The following is a 19,764-nucleotide window of genomic DNA, read 5'->3' on the forward strand; positions in this document are numbered from 1 at the left end:
GCTTTTTTTTCCCCAGTTAATAATCATTTTCTTTGCCACCATCGCCAGTGTGCCAAGGGCAGGGTCCACTCTGTTTTGAGACACATTATGCTGTGTTTGTAAAAGACTATGATGTTTGGAGGTGAATTACGGCTCGCATTTGGAAGTGTTTGGGGATTTATCCTGTCACTGTGTTTGAAGGAGTGTTATGCACTATGTTTTGAAGGGTTTTGAACTCTGTTTTGGAAGTGCATAATGCTACAGTCTTGGCAGCGTTGTGCCATTTTATTCAGAAGTGTCTGGAGATGTGTTTTGTCCCTGTGTTATAGTATTGTGCTTGGAAGTGCATTATATTATGTTTGGAGGAGCATTTTGCTGTTTTTGGAGGAGTGTTATGCTTTAAGCTTGAAGGACTAAGCATAGATACTGGTGAATGTTTGCTGAAGAATGTTTGTAAGTATTAACTAAGCTCTAATGGGGCACGGTTTTATTTGTTTTCACAGAGGGACCTGCAGAGTCTTCTCTTGGAATACACATGTGCCAGCAGGCCCTCTAACTGGATCTGATTGGACCAATTCAACTTAAGCAGACTAAGTGAAATCAAATTGGAATGAAATTGGATGGGGTGTTTCTGTTTGTTTCCCTGTTTGTTGTTTATTCTCTAAAGTGCTCTGAGTAGAGTGAGGAGAGAAGGAGAGAAAGAGAGAGAGAGACAGAGAAGGAGAGAGATACCTCTACTCCATAGCAGTAATTGATTGGTTAATTGATTCCTGCCCAGCTCTTGATAACCTGGTCAGTGAGGGTGTGAAGAGACCCAAATCTATCAGTGAGAAAATGAATCAATGTCTTAGTGCCACCTGGCTCCTCTACAGGAGACACTGCTGGTCCAGATAAATGACAAGGGAATCAGCCTGCCTACTGATGCCATTTCCCTTGTGTTCGGGTGCTAAAATGGCCCACAAATGAGGCCTAAATTAAATAAAAGGAACATTTACCAGCAGACAGCGTACCTGCTGTATAAAAGTGGTCACCTTTCTTTGCTGTGTATCCAAGTCAGGGGCATTTGGGAGGGAAAAACCAAAGTAAGGGTGGGGAGAAAAGCTGAAAGGGCCAATGGTTTGTCATCAGCAGCAAAGACACTGCGCTTTTCTGGTAGCTTAGAGCGCCCCCTGGGGGATCTACAGTACATCTCTTTTCACTTCATTTTTCCATCAGCCTTTGAGGATTCTATCCCAGTATGCTCATGGCATGGCAGTACCACTGGAACAATCATGTAACATTTCCACAATGTGGAGGCAACATTGTTCAGACTGTTGTGTGAAAGTAACAAGGGGCCACAGAAAGAGTGAATGATGAAATGTTTTTAACACTTACAGGTCAATGTGTGTGGAAGAAAAAAAGATATTAAAAAAAAGATATGAAAAAAGATATTATTCAATTCATGTATTATGTATGTGTGCCATATTTATTAACACTTGTATGCACACTGTGAAATTCATTTTACAACATAGGATGTTGAAGCACATACTGTACATATCTACACATAAAAAGGTAGGATGAATCTACTTGTGTTTTAGACGTATATTTTTAGGTTTGATTGATTGTTCCAAATATTTCTCACATGTTAGCATTTTCACACACAGTATTACATATTTTTCATGATATGCTGTATACTATTTATCTTTTTTTTACGTATTTACAGATGGCAGACTACAGGAGACATACAGGCCAAACTCCTCCTAAATGAAAATATGCTTTTTCTGGTAAAAACATACCTGTGCACATCACAATTTGACAGAAAGCGAATCTGCCATTTTAGTGTGATTGCTCGGGTACTTTTCCCCTGCCACCCAGATTCCCATACTGAAATCTCCCACATCTGATTTGATTTTACCATCAATGTCCAACCTGAAAAGACACGATCATTTGTGGGAGGGGGAGACATAAGATGGAGACATGAGACAGGCTCTTAATCTCCAGTTAGTTTGAATTCACATGAGGGTAATTAGTGTCTGCTCCCGAATATCAGGGTACCTGTCTGAACCATGCAAAGCCCTCACATGAAGAGGCACTCAGCGAGAACACACATTTGGGAATTCAGTTCCTCATAATTCTCCATGATAACTCAAAATCACAGTAAAACAGAACAGCCCTCTGCTATAGTCTGTAAAATAAAGTTTTTAACCACTTATTTGATGGGAACAGTAATGTTCTATGAAATCATGCCCATGTGTACGCACGTTTAACTGCCACCAGTCATGATGTAGTTTCATCAACCAAACAGATGTCATCAGTTGTAATAGCCAGTGCAGTAAGTTTGCAGTATACATGTGTGGAAATTGAATGATCAGTTTGGCAGTAGCGGGCTCCATGCCGGGTGGCGATTGGACATGAACACCCTATTAGAAGATGAGCATAAGTTGGTTAATGAGGAGACACACAGCAACAAAAGGGTTGGAAAAATGAACCCAAACCGTGAGGCAAAGAAGACCTTTGCATCTCCTCTTCTCTGAGACAAAAGCAACAAGACACACCAGCAGCGGTTTTATACAGGGCCTGATAACAGCAAACAGCAACGAGCCACACCTGAGCTGACTACCAGGTAACTCCAGGTGTGCATGCAGGGTTACAGGGCCCCTGCTGTCCAGGGTCCTGAGGATTTCCAAGGCTTTGGTAGCTGGAAGGAATGCCTGACTGAAAAACACGAGAGCAGCCAGCCATGTAAAGCTTAATTTCCCACTGAGGCTTATGAAAATGTTTTCACACATATTTAGACACTATGAGCCATAAACATAAAAAATTAGGTTGGGCAGCACTGTGAAAAGTTATGGCAATGTTTGGGGATCATATTTGGTTTGGCTGGGTGTGGTCAAGGACCTAAAGCTATGACCAGAATTTGCATGTGTCTTCAGTCGATGCCTGGTGAGTGCACCAAATGTGAAATAAATGGGTGTGTGTAGGAGAAATTCATTTACATGCGTAAAAAATTATTTTGGTGGCCACATTTAGCATGCTGTGGGACCTAAGGCAAAAAAAAGAGTATTTTGCATAATTCTCAAGACTCTGACCAATAGATGTGAGTGAAATTCAATCAAAATTGAACAATGCTATCATGGGTAAGAAAGCAAGAGCAGAAAGAAATAAATAAAGAAAGAAAGGCCAGGAACAACAGTCTTTAAATGTATAGCAGTGATACAATAGCCTCAACAGGATTAATTAGTATTGTTAAACAAGTGACAATATAGGCAGCACATTTTATCTACATTAGCCATTGTCTCTCATTAATAGACTACTGTCCTTTTACAATCTATACGAGCTCATTCAGTCTTCTTCAAAGTCAATCCACCGCACGTCCTCAGCAGCCTGACCAAAGCTATGCATGCAGTGGCTGCATCATCCATCTTACTAAAAATGAGACATTTACGTTTACTGCAGCTGCGTCCAATATCAAATAAATTCAATATTGCACATTTGTCCACTCCTACAATGAACTAGCCTACCCCGTGGGAAGCAACTGCAGGGGATATGTAGTGCATATGTGAGTGAGAATTTGAACTTTGTTTCTCTTATTTCCTTCATTCTCTTTCGTTGAATCCTACAGAGGGTACATTCACAGCCGGGTTTGCAGCGCATTTGCATTGCGTTTGATGCGAGTGGTGTTTCTGTAATGTTCTGTCAGCTCTGAAGGTCCCGTGACTCTGAGTAAAGACAGAGGCGCGCACTTTCCCCGGGGAGCCGCACCGCAGGTTTCAACGCGAGTCGCGCAGCGGTGCAGCTGCGGCTTTATTTGTTTCTAAACGTTTCCAGCGCTGCATTGTCAGCGGAGACTCTGATACAGGACAAATCAAGGCGCCCCTCGGACTCTCCCACATTTGCATCTCACTTTTATAGCCCGAGTAATGTAAGCATAGCAGACAAAAAGACGTTGCGGGTTTTGATGCTGGAATCCCTCGTGACGAGCTGGAGTCATTTAAACCTGTTTTCTCAATCTGACATTGACGGGTATTCTCAGGAACTAAATTTCCCCCGGTAACAAAACGACGAGGTATTTTAAAGGGGCCCTGGGAGTTATTCAAGTCATCGAAAATTTGTCACTTTGCCGTTTCAGTCGGTAATTCAAAGCCCCGGTTTGTAAACCCGATACGAATATTACTCCTGCAATTCCTGCCACTTTCTCCCCAGAGTAGACTCCACGTAGAACTGACACAACAGCCTTGAAGGGCTGTGTCAGCACTCTTTTACACGCATCTTTGCTGTGTTTCAAGGCATGAATAAAATAATCTGCAAACCACGAAGATCCCAAGGGCTGTAGTGACTGATTTTTGCAATGCACAGATTTAAAGAGCTATGACAACCTGGATTTGTTCAGCATGTGGGTTTCTACGGCTATAGAAACTACAATGTGAACATTTCAAGGGTAACTGTGACTGTGATATTTATAGTTAATTCCAGTTGACAGCATCACATAGGCTACATATTCCAAGATACAAATTTTTTATCTAAAATCCAGGCTGCAAAAGCCATAGCCTCTGGTGTAATGTGCCAGATGTTTCTCAAACTGTTAATGCGCAATTCATGCTCAGGGAGTATAGATTCCAAGGTCTGGGACTCAATGCCATGGGAGTATAGATTTCATGTATCTTGTCATAACAGCCTTGTTACTTGCTCTAGATAAAAGCATCTGCCAAATAAATTAGTAACATTATGCTTATAAATCACTCCCAAACAGCAAAAATGTGTGTGTGTGTGTGTGTGTGTGTGTGTTTGTATATCCTACCCCTTGGATTTACATCGAAACGTATCGTTTTAATTTTACCAGAGCGCTTCATATGTCATAGGAGTTTTAATCGGTGCCTTACTGCCACCTAACGGCAATGCGGTGGAAGAGAATTATTTCAATCATCTAAATATTACATGATGCAGATATCTACCCAGCACTTGCAAATATAATGTTCTGCAACATTCCAGGCATTTTAAATACGGGATAATATTTCATAAAGCATCACATTATAATTAAATGTGAGTTTTTCCGCCTAGTCCACACTCACCATTAATTAATTTGACTAATTATGCTGGGGTTCCATTTTGTATAACAATGCAGGTGACAGCGAGACTTGTGTACTGTGAGAACAGGAGCATAATCTTTTACTTCAAAACTATTTTACTAACTCAGTAGGCTATTTAATTTATCATTGCCATGCGCCTCACAGACATGCTTGGACCGTGTGATTACTAGGTAATGTTTTTTTTTCTAACATTAAAAATTCCTGCAGTGTAGGCCTGTGTGCGTTTGGTATACTAAAGGTCTTGATTAATCTTTGAGTGCAAAAGTGTTTAAAGTACTTTTAACTCTTATTATAATATAATTCAATTATGTTATCTAATTTAAGGAGCCTATGTATTACGGAAACTTTTAAAATCTTTTTAACCGTTTTAAAGGGACCTTACACGTATCTGTTATGCTTAAAGCCTAACATTACCGAAGTCACAAGTGCATGACTTCAGCTTTCGCACAACTTAGCCAACCTTTTTTATTCACTAAACTGCAATCTCGTCAGCAAAACCATATCGCGTTCTATTTACTGTGGTCGGTCTCTGAGGAGTACTTATGTATTAAAATCTTACATCGAACTTATTGTTTGTTTTTAAAACTTTTTAAAATTCATACCGAACGTAAACTAGCTAGGTGGCGCTGTTGTTCTCGATCCCGCAGTGATCTGATATATGAAGTTCAAAAGGCACAATGATATAGTCTTTAAGTCTGCTTCTGGGAAATGTAGTCTATCATGAATGTATGTGTTTATCACGTATGGTATTTTTTAAATCAGCTTTGGACTCCAATTCCCAGATACAAATGAAAACCCGTTGTAAAGCTTTGTAACGGATACCCCATGGCGTTCTAAGGAAATGACGTCATGTAGTTCATGTTGCTGCTGCTCAGTGGCCGCTACGTTTGGACGGAAACGCGGTAGATTGGAACTGGAAGCAGTTAAAACGATCAGGCTGAGGAGAGAAGCGAGACGTAAGATAACTCAAACAACAGTAACCGTTAAACGGTATTTTTGTGTTAGGATGTATACCGTAAACCTGCTGAATGTCGGCTGATGCCAGTAGCCGAACAGCTAGGTAGCAGATGACACTGTCACCGTAGCTAGGTGGCTAGCCTGCTAACTAAGTTAGCTAACTTAACATTACTTACCTCAGATAACTCCCAGTAATAGCTGACTAGCTGACTGTATTGGTGTTAGCTATCGTAGCTAGCTGCTAGGTAGTTACAGTTAACTTATTAACTAAGCACATGCGTTTGCTATTTAGCTGTATAGGCAAATGCGCAACATGACTAAAGCTACTTTTAATCACAATGTCACAAAGAGCAGTCTCTGTGCAGTTGATTACGTTACGATACCATGCGCTGCCAGTTAGCTAACTAGACCCATTGCATGTTTAGAACACACTTAGTTACATTATATTTAAATGGTAGTTGCTGGCTAGCTAGTTTAAACCGCTAGCCTGCTAACTGGTAGCAAAATAGTTAGACACTGTCAAATGGGATTTGATTTTGTACTCACGTGGAGTTCGCTAGCGTTAGCGATCATGGCAGAAGACATCGTTGGCGAGCTAAATTGCTGGTGTATTTAAACGTACAGGTCATCTCCAGGTGTCGGGTGGATTCTGACTTTTCGCGTTTAGAGTCTGCACTGCGGACAGTGCGCCATCCATGGCCACCCCGGCGTTGCAGCAGCCCAGTTTCCTGCTGGTCAGTATGCCAGTGCTTCTTGGTTCTCAAATCCTTGTAGTGGGGGCAATTTGTTGTGTCCGAGGCATCCCCTGTATGTCACTTAATACAGTGCGTTGAGTTGCTGTACTTTTCCTTCGCATTGATACGTCTCCGTTTTGTCATTCGTAAATGTGTAATAGTTTATAAACTACGATTGTAAGATGGGATGAATGTGATTGTCATCAGGCTGTTAGGCTATGAGGTTAGGATAGCTGTAGGATATCGTTGTGTGCCTTAGGACAGCACTTGCGCGCTTTGTGGCAATGTCTCCCACGGTAGCACTGTATTTCAGTGATTCAGTATCTACTCAATATCTCTGTTGAATGCAGTTTGTGTAAGTCATTCTAGAAGAACATCTGCCAAATTAATGAATGTACGTAATGACCGTGAATCTGAGGCTGGTGCATCTTTTCTCAGGCCAATCTGAAAGCTGATTGGACGACCAAGCCCCTCCTCCAGCGATGTCAGGAGCTGGTGAAGGTGATAGACGACTACCCCGCTAAGGTGCAGTAGTGGGGAAGGGGCGGGAAATGTGCCAGTGTCCAGAATGCAGGGCTCTCATCCTGTGCTGTGCTGTTGAGGAGTGGGGTCACCTAGGGGCTGTGTGTGTGTGTGTGTGTGTGTGCGCGCATGCGGGTGTGCGTGTGTGTGTGTGTGTGTGCGCGCGCGCCCGCGGGGAGCCCACTTTCTCACTGTAACCCACAGCATCAGTGTAGGTTGCGAGCACAGAACGGGAGCTGAATGTAATTCAGAAGTCGTGTTTAGCTGAACCTGTGCTCACGCTTATGTTTGTGGGGGAACGATGGTGCTCTGACACCACTTTAATCCACTGCACCTGGCCTGTAAGGTGTCAGGCTTCATATCAAGCCATTTATTTGGTTAATCGAGTCCAGTGAGTTTAAATAATGAGCGTGAAGTCAGGTTGAACAAGTTAACTTGTGGTACAGCTTGAATAGTGTTGTGATCACACTCACTGGTCTGGGAGTGTTGTTAGCCTGGTCTGACACTGTTGCTCATTCAACTTGAATGGATACACTTCTGGTCTTTTGTGCTGGAATTCGCCCTGGATAGGAGCAACTGCTAAATTAATGCAGTGTAATGTACTTTAATGTAATATAATGAAGTTTAACTATGTGCTTGGGGTGTGAAAAATGGCAGTGTTTGTGTGAATATCAGAATGTGAGACTCTGGGATTGTGCACGGTCAGACCTGAGGTGACACAGGTGCTGCATCTCTTTTCAGGAGCTGCACCTGGTGTTTCCCTGGCTGGTGGAGAGCATCTTCGGCAGCCTGGATGGCATCATCGTGGGCTGGAATCTGCGGCTTCTGCAGGCCCGCACCAATGAGTACGGCATCGTCATGGAGTTCCTGGACCCCAGGTGGGCTGCATCGAGCGTTAGGACCACTGCATCGAGCTTTATACTGTAATCACTGCTTAAAGCTTTAGGACCACTGCATTGAGTGTTGGGCGTTAGGCCTCTGCGTCAAGTGTTAAGACTGCTGAGAATGGTCAGTGGTAATGCTTTCTGTAGTTTGCTGTTTCTGCCCAAGTGAGGTTGACCTGCTTGCATTTGCTGATACCTTTGACCGTTGCATTAACTTTCCATTGGGATCTTAAGTGGTAGAAATGCCCATTCCTGGGCAGGTTACCAGCCATGATAATGACAGTGAGTAGCTGGTTCTGATTAAGTTAGTCTGAGGTCAGACTTCATCTTTGTCATGTTGTTACATAGTAAGGTTTGCTTGTTGTTTGCTCCTAGTGGCCCTATGATGAAGCTGGTATACAAGCTGCAAGCCGAAGAGTATAAGTATGAGGTTCCTGTCACCTACCTCCCAGTAAGTTTTGAAGTCAGCTGTTTACAGGATTACATCGGTGGAGAAAACCGCATGTTCTTTTCATCCAGCATAGTTATTCCTGTCGCAGGAAAGGTCTGATTGAGAGATCTCAGCCCATGCAGCTGCAGTGTTACAGTGGAATGGTCTGCTGTCTCTCTCTCTCTCTCAGGGTCCTGTGAGAGCAGCCATTCAGGAAGGCGTCCTCCCAGACTGCCCGCTTTTTCACAATAAGCTCCAGTTCCCGCTGTCTGGGCTGATGAGCCTCAGTCTGTCTCTCAGTATCCTTTGCTCTTTGGCTAAATGAAATCCACTCCTCTCACTGGCCAGGTGCCTTGACTATCTGAGCCAAATGGAAACTCCTTAACTTTCCCCACAGATCCCTTTGAATATTACATGTTTTATTTTGCCACAAGCCTCATTGCTCCAAGGGTAAGCACTGGGTTTTATTGTCATACTGGCATTTTACTTTACTAAAGGATGAATGAAACATCATATACACAAATTATGTTCTGCCAAAAAGAAAAAGAGATGGATATAGCTAGTTAACATTATACTGTCAGGTTTGGCTGTGTGATGTGTCACCAGTTCATCTGAATTACATTGCATTACATTGAATTACTAGCATTTAGCAGATGCTCTTATACAGAGCAAGTTACATCAGTTACAGTTACAGCTGGATATTTCTCATTGCTGTCATTGTTAGTTAATGTACAAATGTTAACCTAGTTTGTTAGCTTGGTTAAACTGCCTTTGCTTCAAGACGAGTAGGTTTTTTGGAACTGGTTTCTGAAGAATTAAAAGATAGCTTACTAGCTGGCTAGTTTCATTTAGGTGCTCAGATTTAGAGGTAAACATTTTGCCCTAAAAATTTCCTGTAATTCTCTAGAAGGAGACTGACCTTTTCTGTCTGTATTTTTTTTATTTTTCATGTGCAGAATTATCCCCCAGGGCCACACGTGAGCATGTCAGACAGTGCCTACTTTGTCCTGGTGGACGTCTACTTGAAGTACTTCCTGCCCACAGAAGGGAACGTGCCCCCATCTCCCTTCTCAGATGCAAGAGGCACTGTGGCACCTCCTGCTCCCAGGTAATATAAGAATAGGTGTACACAGGTACCATTCGAACAGGTATTCACATGTAACAACCAGACAGGGGTACACAGGTAACATTCAAGCAAGTGGGTGTTACAGCATCTGGACAAGTACACGCAAATAGCATCCAGACAGGTACACGCAGGTCATGTGGTCATCCAAAGAAATTGAAATGTCTGCGTTCAAGCAGAGAGCGTCTATGTCAGGATCACTGAACAAACTTCCTGTCAACATCGTTATAAATGCTGAAGTTATGTGTGTGCCACATGGGTGCTTTGTGTCCTTTAATGCCAGCACAGTTAATGCAGTTTTGAAAAACAAATTAATCCCTTGATGTTCTAAGACTTAACTGTTAATGATTGAATAATTGGGGTCTGATGTGTCTTCACACTCACACACACTCACACACATCCACACACACCCACACACAAACAAACACACAAACACACACACGAGTGCGAATCGGTGCAGTGTCTGGCCCTCACTGGCCTGGGTATATCCTCCCCTTCCCAGATCCCCCAGCATGCCTTTCATGGGGTACGGCGTCCACACCAGCAGTCTGCTGAAGCGCCACATTTCCCATCAGCCCTCAGTGAACGCCGACCCTGCCACCCAGGAGATCTGGAGGTCCGAGACCCTGCTGCAGGTGAGCCTGGGCAGCGCACTGTCCGTCCTCCTCTGGGCTCAGAGCTGGAGCCAGGGTCTCTGCGTCTCACAGAAGGCAAAGCTTGCATGTCACAATGTTAAAATATGCTTCAGAAATCAGCACAGCTGATGTTCACAAGCTGAGTACTTGTGACGGGTGGGATTACATGGTACAGCAGGGATAGTCTGCAGTCTGCCTGAAAATAGGTCAGCTGTTTAATTAATTCAGTCATTCGTGTGCTTCAGTGGACCAGATGTGTATGTGTGTGTGCCTCCCCAGGTGTTTGTAGAGATGTGGCTGCATCACTATTCTCTGGAAATGTATCAGAAGCTCCAGTCCCCTCAGGTGAAGGTAAGAGCTTGCCCCCGCCCCGTCCCGCCCCTGCCTTCCCACCACATGGCTAGCTGCCGACCTGCAGCGCCATTGCCTGGCTCTCCCAAAGACCTGCCTGGCTGCAATCCCTCCCCCAACTCACACACACACACATGCTGTACAGCTCAGCTGCCTAAAAACTCTCCCACTCTCGTTAATCATGCAAATGATTCTTTCCTCTTCTTCTCATTGTATCTCTGCTACAGAAATCAAGGGCCTTCCTGTCTCATAGTTATTTGTGTTTATTAGTTAAGAATTATAATCACACACACATGCACGCACGTGCGCATGTTCATTAAATGTCTTATTAATGTGGGCATTTAGTGCTTCCTGGATCCTGCAGTTTGTAGAGTCTGTCGTGAGTGTCTGTGAATGACCTCTGAATGGGTTGATTTTGCTCTCTTGATGCCAGTATTTGCTCTGCATTAGAAAGTATAATTCTCTCCATAATGTTCAAATCAGTCAAAACCATCAAATGCCACAGCAGGCATGGAAACCATTCCTCTGGTGGGAAATACTGGTATATTTCCGCTCTCTGCAGCAGTCTCTCTCCTCTAGATCACGTAGATTATGGGCACACAGGCGATGTTGTGATGAGATCTTGGACTGCACCGATACGGCATGTTTATTTCCCTGTAGTAGTGCTTTTGCTTTCTGGCATGCGTCTCTGTGGCTCGTCTGTCCTGGTTTGTCCTCTCACTCTGTCCGCTGGCTGTTGGCCACTGGGGTGCTTTCCTGCTTTCGGGGCCACAGCTGGGTACACCATTTACCGCCATTTCATCACCATCGGTTTACTGCAGGTCTCGGGGAATTTGAGCCTCTGTTATGTACAGTTGACAGGAGCAGTAGTTAGAGTAGGGATAAGCACTCTGGGAAGTGGTAGCCTGTTTATAGTAGTTGCCTAACAGTGTTTTTAAACAGGTTTCATGTAAGAATTTGTGGGTGTCTGGATATAGTTTAAGGCATTATGAAGGAGGCAAGGAAGATTTCACTCGGTGGAGTTTTGGATGTTGTCTGAACAGAGATGCAGTGTCCCTGTTTCTGCCTGAATTCCTAAAACTCTCACAGCGTCATTGTTCTAGTACTGTAATGCCCCCCACCCCCCACCCCTGTGTCACACTGGATAAAGAGTGCTCCCCCAAGCTCCCAAATGGCTTGGCTGGTGTAGACGCCTCTGCTGAGTCCTACAACCCGGGTTCAAGTCCGAGTGGTGTCATTTGCTGAAAAATAAGCTGAATGAGTCAGTAGTGGCAATACACAGCTGGCTTTTTTCCCCCTCAGAATAGAGAGGGATTGTTCAGGTGTGCTCTTCTAGCTGCTGTGGAAGCCCCCTAGCAGCTTGTGACACACCTGCGAGATCCTCCAATCAGTGGGAACGTGCCCATTGTCCAGCTGGCGCTCTTATTGTGAATCGTAGCTGCTGGCTAAATGTGAGTGTGTCACAGGATTGCGTTCAGCTTGCTTCAGCACTAATAATGTGAATTCTGAGGGTGTGTGAAGAGACAAGCCTAGAGTAGTGCAATTGGCGACTCCAAACTGGGACAAAGGGGGGGGGGGGAGTACCGGGGGCAAGAGTTGCTTGGTGAACATTACTTCCTAATTAAGGGGATGCAGTGTTAAAATTAGCTCTGCTGTACAGATGGACCCAGTTAGTATCTCATTCTTCACCTAAAGGCTATCTAAAGTGGTTCTGTGAGAAACAAAGCCCCACAGAAGCATTTTGATGATTTGATGTATGCGTAAACCTGCCAGTTCTGGGTCATCGTCTTGGTGCATGCTTGCCTGGTGTTTTCATGGGGTACATTTGATGACTGCTGTCCCAGAATTCAAGCTCCAGCTCAGTGTTCAAGTTGAGTGATGGTTTTAAGATATTGAAAGTTTTCCAGAGAACAGCTTTAGGTGACCTTTGGCACCCCAACCTGCTTTACATCACCCCCTTTTAATCTGAAGCAGCTTGCCTTTAGCTTGCAAATTTTGAATGTTGTTTTCATCGTAACCCACTGACTTAATATCCCTAATTTTGTCAATGTGGCAGTGGGGATATTAACAGGGTTTGTCTGTACTTGCAAACGAGCAGCATCCCTCGGGTCTGAAACGGGCTACTGCATCAGTCAGCTGTCACGCTGCTGTGTTCCTACAGTCAATACCTGTTTTGTTGTTGTCGTTTGTTTCTCGTTCCTCCCCCCATTTTTTTGTCTACACAACCCTTTTTTGGATTGCACTTTTCTACCTTTTCCCCCCGTTCTCTTTCGCTCTCATTTTTACCTTCCTCCTCTCCGCTCCCCTCCCCCTCCCCTCCCCTCTCTTCCCCTCCCCTCTTCTCCCCTCCTCTCCGCTCTCTCCTTCACCCCTCCTCTCCCCTCCCCCCCTTCCCCATCTCCCTCTCCCTCTCCCTCTCCCTCTCCCTCTCCCTCTCCCTCTCCCCCTCCCCTCCTCTCCCTCTCCCTCTCCCTCTCCCTCTCTCCTCCCTTCTTCTCTCTCCTCCTCCTGCTATGTTGTTGTTTTCTCCTCCTCCCTCCTCCACCTCCTTCTCTCCTCCACCTCCACCTCCTTCTCCTCATCCACCTCCTTCTCCTCCTCCTTCTCTCCTCCACATCCACCTCCTTCTCCTCCTCCACCTCCTTCTCCTCCTCCTTCTCTCCTCCACCTCCACCTCCTTCTCCTCCTCCACCTCCTTCTCCTCCTCCACCTCTCCTCCGTTGTGACGGGTCTCCCAGCTGGCGCTGCTGCAGTACCGGCTCAGTCTGTCCAGCGCGCCGGGTTCCGCCCCCGCCTCGCCCGGCTTTGGGACCCTCCACACGTACCAAGTACTTTTACCTTTTCATTCTACTCCATTGGCTTCCTGTAAGGTGCAGTAGGGCATGTGAGAAAGGGTACGGCAGAAACCGTTGGTCAGTGACAGTCGAGCAGGCATGTCAAGGCTGGACATCTGTCTAGGACGTCGGTGGTGTACGGTGAGGTAGCGAATATCGATACCCAGAATGCTTTGCTGTGACCCTGGATCCTCATGCTCCCTGGTTCATTTGTCTTTGACGTAACCTCTGCACAAGCTAGATAATCCACCATTTACAAATGCTATTTTTACAGAATCACTCATTACAAAGCTTATTTTCGTCACTTTTTGTAATAATTGCATCCAACCAGTTTCACTTAGCATTCATCAATGGTGGATCCCATCAGGAGATGGCGATAAAGGTCATGATGCTAAAGGTCACAGGCAGACACAAAGCATTGTGGGAAGTGTGGTGCCTCACTCAGTTGTCTAACACTGACATTCAGTAACATTTGGACAGATGTCTGCTGTTGACACTTGAATGTTGGATGTGCAGGTTGTACAGGTCATGTGCTGGAAAGGGCAGGAGGGTGCATGGGTCCAGAGCCACCTGTTTCATTTGTGTTTTTTCCCCTCTTCAAAAGCATGTGTCGTTGCGTTTGATGTTGGTGTGGTGTCACCTCTGTGTAAGGTTTGTACCTGTTACGTTGAAGCGTCAGCCATTTTTTGTTTGTGTTTCAGTTCACTGTTGTTCTTCAAGAGCAAACACTACTACGTTTCAGAAAATATCGGTGCCAAATTGCCCAGAACTGTGACTCAGTGCTCTACTTTTTTTTTTAATTTAAAATGTTTGATAGACTAAAGTTGCAAATGAACACAGCAGATGTCCGTTAGTAAGTCATATTTACCGAAACGTCAGAGAGAGATATATGTGGTTTCATAAACTGTCAACGCCACCTTGATTCATTGGTCATGGTCCTGTCTGTGCAAGGTGTGTATTTCTTTGTGCGTATCATCACTGGCAAGGCCCTCCAGGTTAGAGAGCTTTGAGCAGTCATCAAAAGCCATGCAAGCCAAAACACATTTCATAAGTAAACTGCAGCACAATACTTCTTACAAAAACAGTAATGTCAAAATTATCACTCAAACTCTAAATTAACCTGAGGGCCTTCACACCATTATCGTTGCGATATTCGCTCAATGCATTGAGCCTAAGTTTAAACAGGTTAGAGGGGTGGTTGGTTTTAGGATGTTTAGCCCTTCTGCAGAGGGGGTGCATTTGATGATCAGTGGGTGGGCGGAGCCTCTGTCGTGATTGGGTTGTGATTGGGAGGTGTCTCATGTGCCCTATGTGTGATTGGCTTGTTGGTGGGGGGGTGGGGTTTTCAGGAGCCCTTCAGTCCCACAGAGGAGCACGTGCTGGTGGTCCGACTCCTGGTGAAACACCTCCACGCCTTCTCCAGCAGCCTGAAACCCGAGCAAATCTCCTCCTCTCCCTCCGCCCACTCCCACGCCAGCCCTCTGGAGGAGTTCAAACGGTGAGCGCCCCAAAACGTCTGGCTCCAGCAGCACATGCTCCACGAGTGCAGAGCCTTTACAGTCGTACTCTGTATCTGCAGAGCCTCTGTAGGCATACTGCATGTCAGCACAGACTCTCTGTAGTCCTGTAGACATACTCGACCTCAGCACAGACTCTCTGTAGTCCTGTAGGCATACTCGACCTCAGCACAGATTCTCTGTAGACATACTTTACCTCAGCATAGACTCTCTGTAGTCCTGTAGACATACTCGACCTCAGCACAGACTCTCTGTAGTCCTGTAGGCATACTCGACCTCAGCACAGATTCTCTGTAGTCCTGTAGACATACTCGACCTCAGCACAGACTCTCTGTAGTCCTGTAGGCATACTCGACCTCAGTACAGAGCCTCTGTATTCATGTACTCTAGTCATGCTGTTAATCTAAATAGGGTGTACGTAGCGTTTTCCTCAGCAGATATGTTTCTGCAAGACAGCCTGGAATGTTTAAAATCTCGCCTGTTCGGTAGCTTCTGTGCACAGCAGCGGCGCTGTGATCGGCCGTGCTGGCGGGGTGAGGCTCGCTCTGTGACGCTGTGCTCTCTGTCGCTCTGCAGGGTGGTCGTCTCACGCTTCGTGCAGCAGAAGCTTTACGTCTTCCTCCAGCACTGCTTCGGTCACTGGCCCCTGGACGCCTCCTTCAGAGCCGTACGTCACCGAACACACGTCCGCCTCGGCCTCGCCTTCACACAGCTCTCCATTTCACCTTTAACCTCAGAGTGCAATTCAACACTACAGTACAGTAGTGGAGATTAGCCCAGTGACTTTTTACTTGTTTTAAATTGCTCTTCCCTTTCGATTGGTCTGCAGGTTTTGGAAACGTGGCTCAGCTACATCCAGCCCTGGCGGTATACAGGAGAGAAGAGCAACCTGCAAGCAGACGGACAGAACCGGACCGTTCCGGAGAAATGGTACTGACACGGCTCTGACCTGTAGGCCTAGCTCATTCACGTGACTGGAGCGTTTGTTCTACAGGCTGTACAATAGAAATATATATCTATTGAAAATGTGTATGACATTGCCCTAAACACACAGGTTACAGTGTCGTCTGTGTACAAAACAGTAGTGGAGTGATGTCTTGAGGCTGTTGCAGAATCTCATATCTGCAAGCACTGCTAGCCCTGCTAGGCCTTCCTCATAGCTCTGTCTAATAATGGATCCCGGTGACCAAGTGATAAGGTTGCCTTGTGTATTTGTGGTCATGTGTTTGCGTGAGATTTGGTGTGTCTGCTCGTTCTCCCCCCAGGGCGTCCTTCGTGCAGGAGAACCTGCTGATGTACACCAAACTGTTCCAGGGCTTCCTGAACCGCGCCGTGCGCACCGACCTGGTCAACGCCAAGAACGCGCTCATGGTCTTCAGGGTGGCCAAAGTGTTCGCACAGCCCAACCTGCCAGAAATGATCCAGAAAGGTGAGCGTTGAAGTGGCCTGTCTCACGCCCCCTGCTGGCTGCGGGGTTGAGTTCGGCGACTCCGGGTCACTTCGCCCACTAACTCCTGCTAACTCCCGCCGGCCATGCACCTGCAGGAGAGCAGCTGTTCCTGGAGCCCGAGCACGTCCTCCACCACCGGCAGCACCGGGCCTTCCTCACCCCGGCTCACGGCGGCAGCTTCCTGTCCTCCCGCCAGCCCGCCGAGGCCGACGCCGTCTTCAAGGTCAAGAGCCACGTCTACAGCCTGGAGGGTCAGGACTGCCAGTACATGCAGATGTTCGGCAGCGAGCTGCGCACCGCAGTGAGTTGGCCGGCCACTAGGGGGAGCCCCTCTACCCTTATGTTCCTGCATAGGGATTAGCAAAGCAGCTCACCCTGACTCTGAAGGACAGCACCCTGGGGATAGGGGTTTAGCACACTGGACTCTGCAGGGTTGTGGATTTGAATCGCTGGCACAGAAGCTCCTGCTCTACCTCAGGAGTGTCTACATTCAACTGTTCTCATCCAAATCCAACTGTGTAAATTGATCACAAAAATGTATATAAACTGAGATCATTTTAAATCTCTGTGGATAATGTTTTTTGCTTAACACATAGCAAAGTTTAATCATGCACTGAAAATATCCCTGAATACCCCTGGATTACACAGGGATTCTGATCATAAGGATGTAGTGAATACTAACTAGCTAATGCAGTTTGGCAAATCTTTGTGTTTCAGTGTCTCCTGCTCTTTTTATTGGAACATCCCCAGGTGCTGAAGCTGGTCCAGATCATGGCACAGGCCCGGCAGACGGCCAAGCGCATATCGGACCACTCGGCCGAGGCAGCGGGCAGCCAGTCCTTCCTGTCCTGGTTCGGCCTGGGCGCATCAGACCTCAACAACACCTACACGGGGGCTGAGCCCGAGGAGGCCGGCGAGTGCGTCAAGAAGACCCACGAGTTCCTGGACCGAGCCCTGGACTACCTCTGTCAGATATTCCGGGTGGGTGTCAATATCTTACTCAGTTACAGAATAAAGCTACGGAAGGGTAGTGTAATAAACCCACATGAACAAAAAACACACATCTTAGTGAAAAGTATATAAACGCATAGAAATTCGGTGATCATCAAGAGAGTGATGTGATTAAGACTGAGGATGGATCAGTATGTAATATACACACTGGGGTCCAGGAGTAGAGTTGGAGTTAATATGCACGGGCTTCCTCTGGAGTTAAGGAGAGGGGCCCTCAGAACCCTCCTTGTAGTACTGTGCTCCCTCCCTGGGACCTGGCCGAGCCCTGACACCGGCATCTCGTCCTGTGGTGTAGCTGAATGCAGGGCAGGTGTCTCAGCTGCTGGCGAACATGGCGTCGGCAGAGGACGACATGGGCGGGTCCAGGCAGCTTCCTGACTGCATTCGGGGAGAGAACGGGCTGGTCCTCACAGACCTGGGCCGCATACAGGTGAGAGAGGCGTGGCTGCAGGTAAAAGACACGCCTACACAGGCGTGTCTTTTGGCTGCAGGTAAAAGACACGCCTACACAGGAAACTGTATACTTCCTTTCTGTGGTCAGTATCCTTACCAGCAGGGTTCTCATTAATGTCAGTAGTGGACGTGGAGAGGAGGAATGGGCTGGGATGCTGAAGCTTCAGTACTGATACGTTTCATGTTTTCACTGAGAAATGTGTCTGTGAATGAAAAATGCCTCCTCCTCTGTTTCAGATTATCAACGGGCTGCGCAGGTTTGAGATCGAGTATCAGGGAGACCCTGAGCTGCAGCCCATCAGGAGCTACGAGAATGCTCTGTTAGTCCGCCTTCTGTATCAGATTGCATCGCTAATTAACGAACGGGTACGTTTGGGGCAGGGTCTTTCTCCGTCACTCATTTATTCACTGTGCGCTTGGTGCTGTGGTCTTTCCGGAGCACTTCAGAGAAATGAAATTAGTCTGAAAGTGCAACCATCGGGAAAGATGTGAGACACCAGTTGCACCTTTTAAGGGCTTTTATATATACTGTCAGAAAAACAATGAATAAATAGCTGCTTAGCTGATTAGCAGAAGCATAACGTCCCAGCACAGAGGGTAGGAGTTGACATATAGAGGGAGGAGAGGCTGGAGTGTGAAAGTGTTCTGTGAATGTGTGCAGTTTGCAGGCCACATGGAGGCGCTGTGTTCGCGACGGGACTTCCTGGGTCGCCTGGGACGGTACTACTTCACCAACCCCGCCTCTGGGGAGCGGAGTCAGAAGAGCCCGATGACAAGCAGGGCGGTGGAGAGGCAGAGGAGACCGAGACTCAGCCTGCGAGCGCTGGCCAGCTACCGCACCTTGCTCAGCCTGTTCCTGCTCTACCTGCTGGGGACGCTGTTCTCCTTCGGCGTCCTGTCCAGCACCGGCCTCATCCTCGTAGCTAGTGTTCTATACGGACTTTTCATGACCATTGTTGGAGATAAGCAGAAGACGCACTAGCAGAGAAAGAGAATTGTTGTGCTTTTACCCATTAGTGGATTGCTCTCATGCAATAGCTTTTTAAAAGTGTCCTCACTGCAAGTCTAAAAATTAATATTGTTCCTTTCCTTTACTGTCGTATGTATTGCTGTACTATTGAATGTGTCCGTGTTCCAGAGCAAGCCAAAATCACTTTCCAGGTGTCCTAACTTACCTCAGGCTGTACGTAACCTTCACACAACGCCCAGAATGCACCTGTACACCCCTCCCCCCTGTGGACTGTGCATTGTGATGGGGTGGTGGTGTCACCTGTTGACAGCAAGCCATGAAAGGCTTTGTTTTGATCCATGGAAATGGGCATTTCGCCATTGTGGGACTGCTACTTTGCTTTTCTGCATGCGTGACGATTTAACCATGAGGCAAGGAACAATGTATTAAAGTTTAGATTTTCGGAGAGGTTACCCTGCAAGATTGTAAATACGAACAAAATCTTAAATTTTGCTGGAATGTTACTTGAATCTAAATCTAGTTTTTTATCATTTGAAAGACATTGCTCTGACAGATTGAAAAAGGAGTGAATGGAATCACAGTTTAATAGCTTAAAGCGCCGCCAAAATAATCACAAGGACAGAGACTGGTAGCTAACTACATTTAAAAATGAGGTCGTGTTTGCCACCTTTCTCAATTCGACTGTGTTGCTTGTTAAAGCCAAGTTGTCTGTAATCAGAAACAACTTTTTTATGGCCATTAAATAAGGGGTGTTGTAACTGAGTGTCATTGTATTTTTCCCGTTAGTTAATGAGGTCGAAGTGAAAGACATGGAGTCTCGTCACGTTTATGATAGCGGACTACAGCAC

General features: G+C 46.2%; 1 protein-coding gene across 2 annotated transcripts; it reads left to right on the forward strand.

Annotated features, from left to right (window-relative positions):
* Positions 1 to 5,901: 5,901 nt before the first annotated feature.
* smpd4 (sphingomyelin phosphodiesterase 4) lies at positions 5,902 to 19,659 on the forward strand. Of its 2 annotated transcripts, XM_036529259.1 has the most exons (20): positions 5,902 to 6,001; positions 6,638 to 6,736; positions 7,175 to 7,261; positions 8,000 to 8,136; positions 8,518 to 8,593; positions 8,763 to 8,871; positions 8,970 to 9,022; positions 9,529 to 9,680; positions 10,198 to 10,330; positions 10,610 to 10,681; positions 13,420 to 13,509; positions 14,865 to 15,013; positions 15,609 to 15,699; positions 15,862 to 15,962; positions 16,298 to 16,461; positions 16,578 to 16,783; positions 17,233 to 17,463; positions 17,789 to 17,923; positions 18,184 to 18,312; positions 18,608 to 19,659. In XM_036529259.1, the coding sequence occupies exons 2-20, from the start codon at positions 6,698 to 6,700 to the stop codon at positions 18,926 to 18,928; spliced, it is 2,475 nt and encodes an 824-aa protein (XP_036385152.1). In that variant the 5' UTR covers positions 5,902 to 6,001; positions 6,638 to 6,697; the 3' UTR covers positions 18,929 to 19,659. The 2 variants fall into 2 exon arrangements, with proteins under 2 accessions (XP_036385152.1, XP_036385153.1); XM_036529260.1 differs by lacking the exon at positions 13,420 to 13,509.
* Positions 19,660 to 19,764: the final 105 nt, after the last annotated feature.

The sequence above is a fragment of the Megalops cyprinoides genome, chromosome 5 (assembly GCF_013368585.1).
Source record: "Megalops cyprinoides isolate fMegCyp1 chromosome 5, fMegCyp1.pri, whole genome shotgun sequence".
In the NCBI taxonomy this organism is placed as follows: domain Eukaryota; kingdom Metazoa; phylum Chordata; class Actinopteri; order Elopiformes; family Megalopidae; genus Megalops; species Megalops cyprinoides.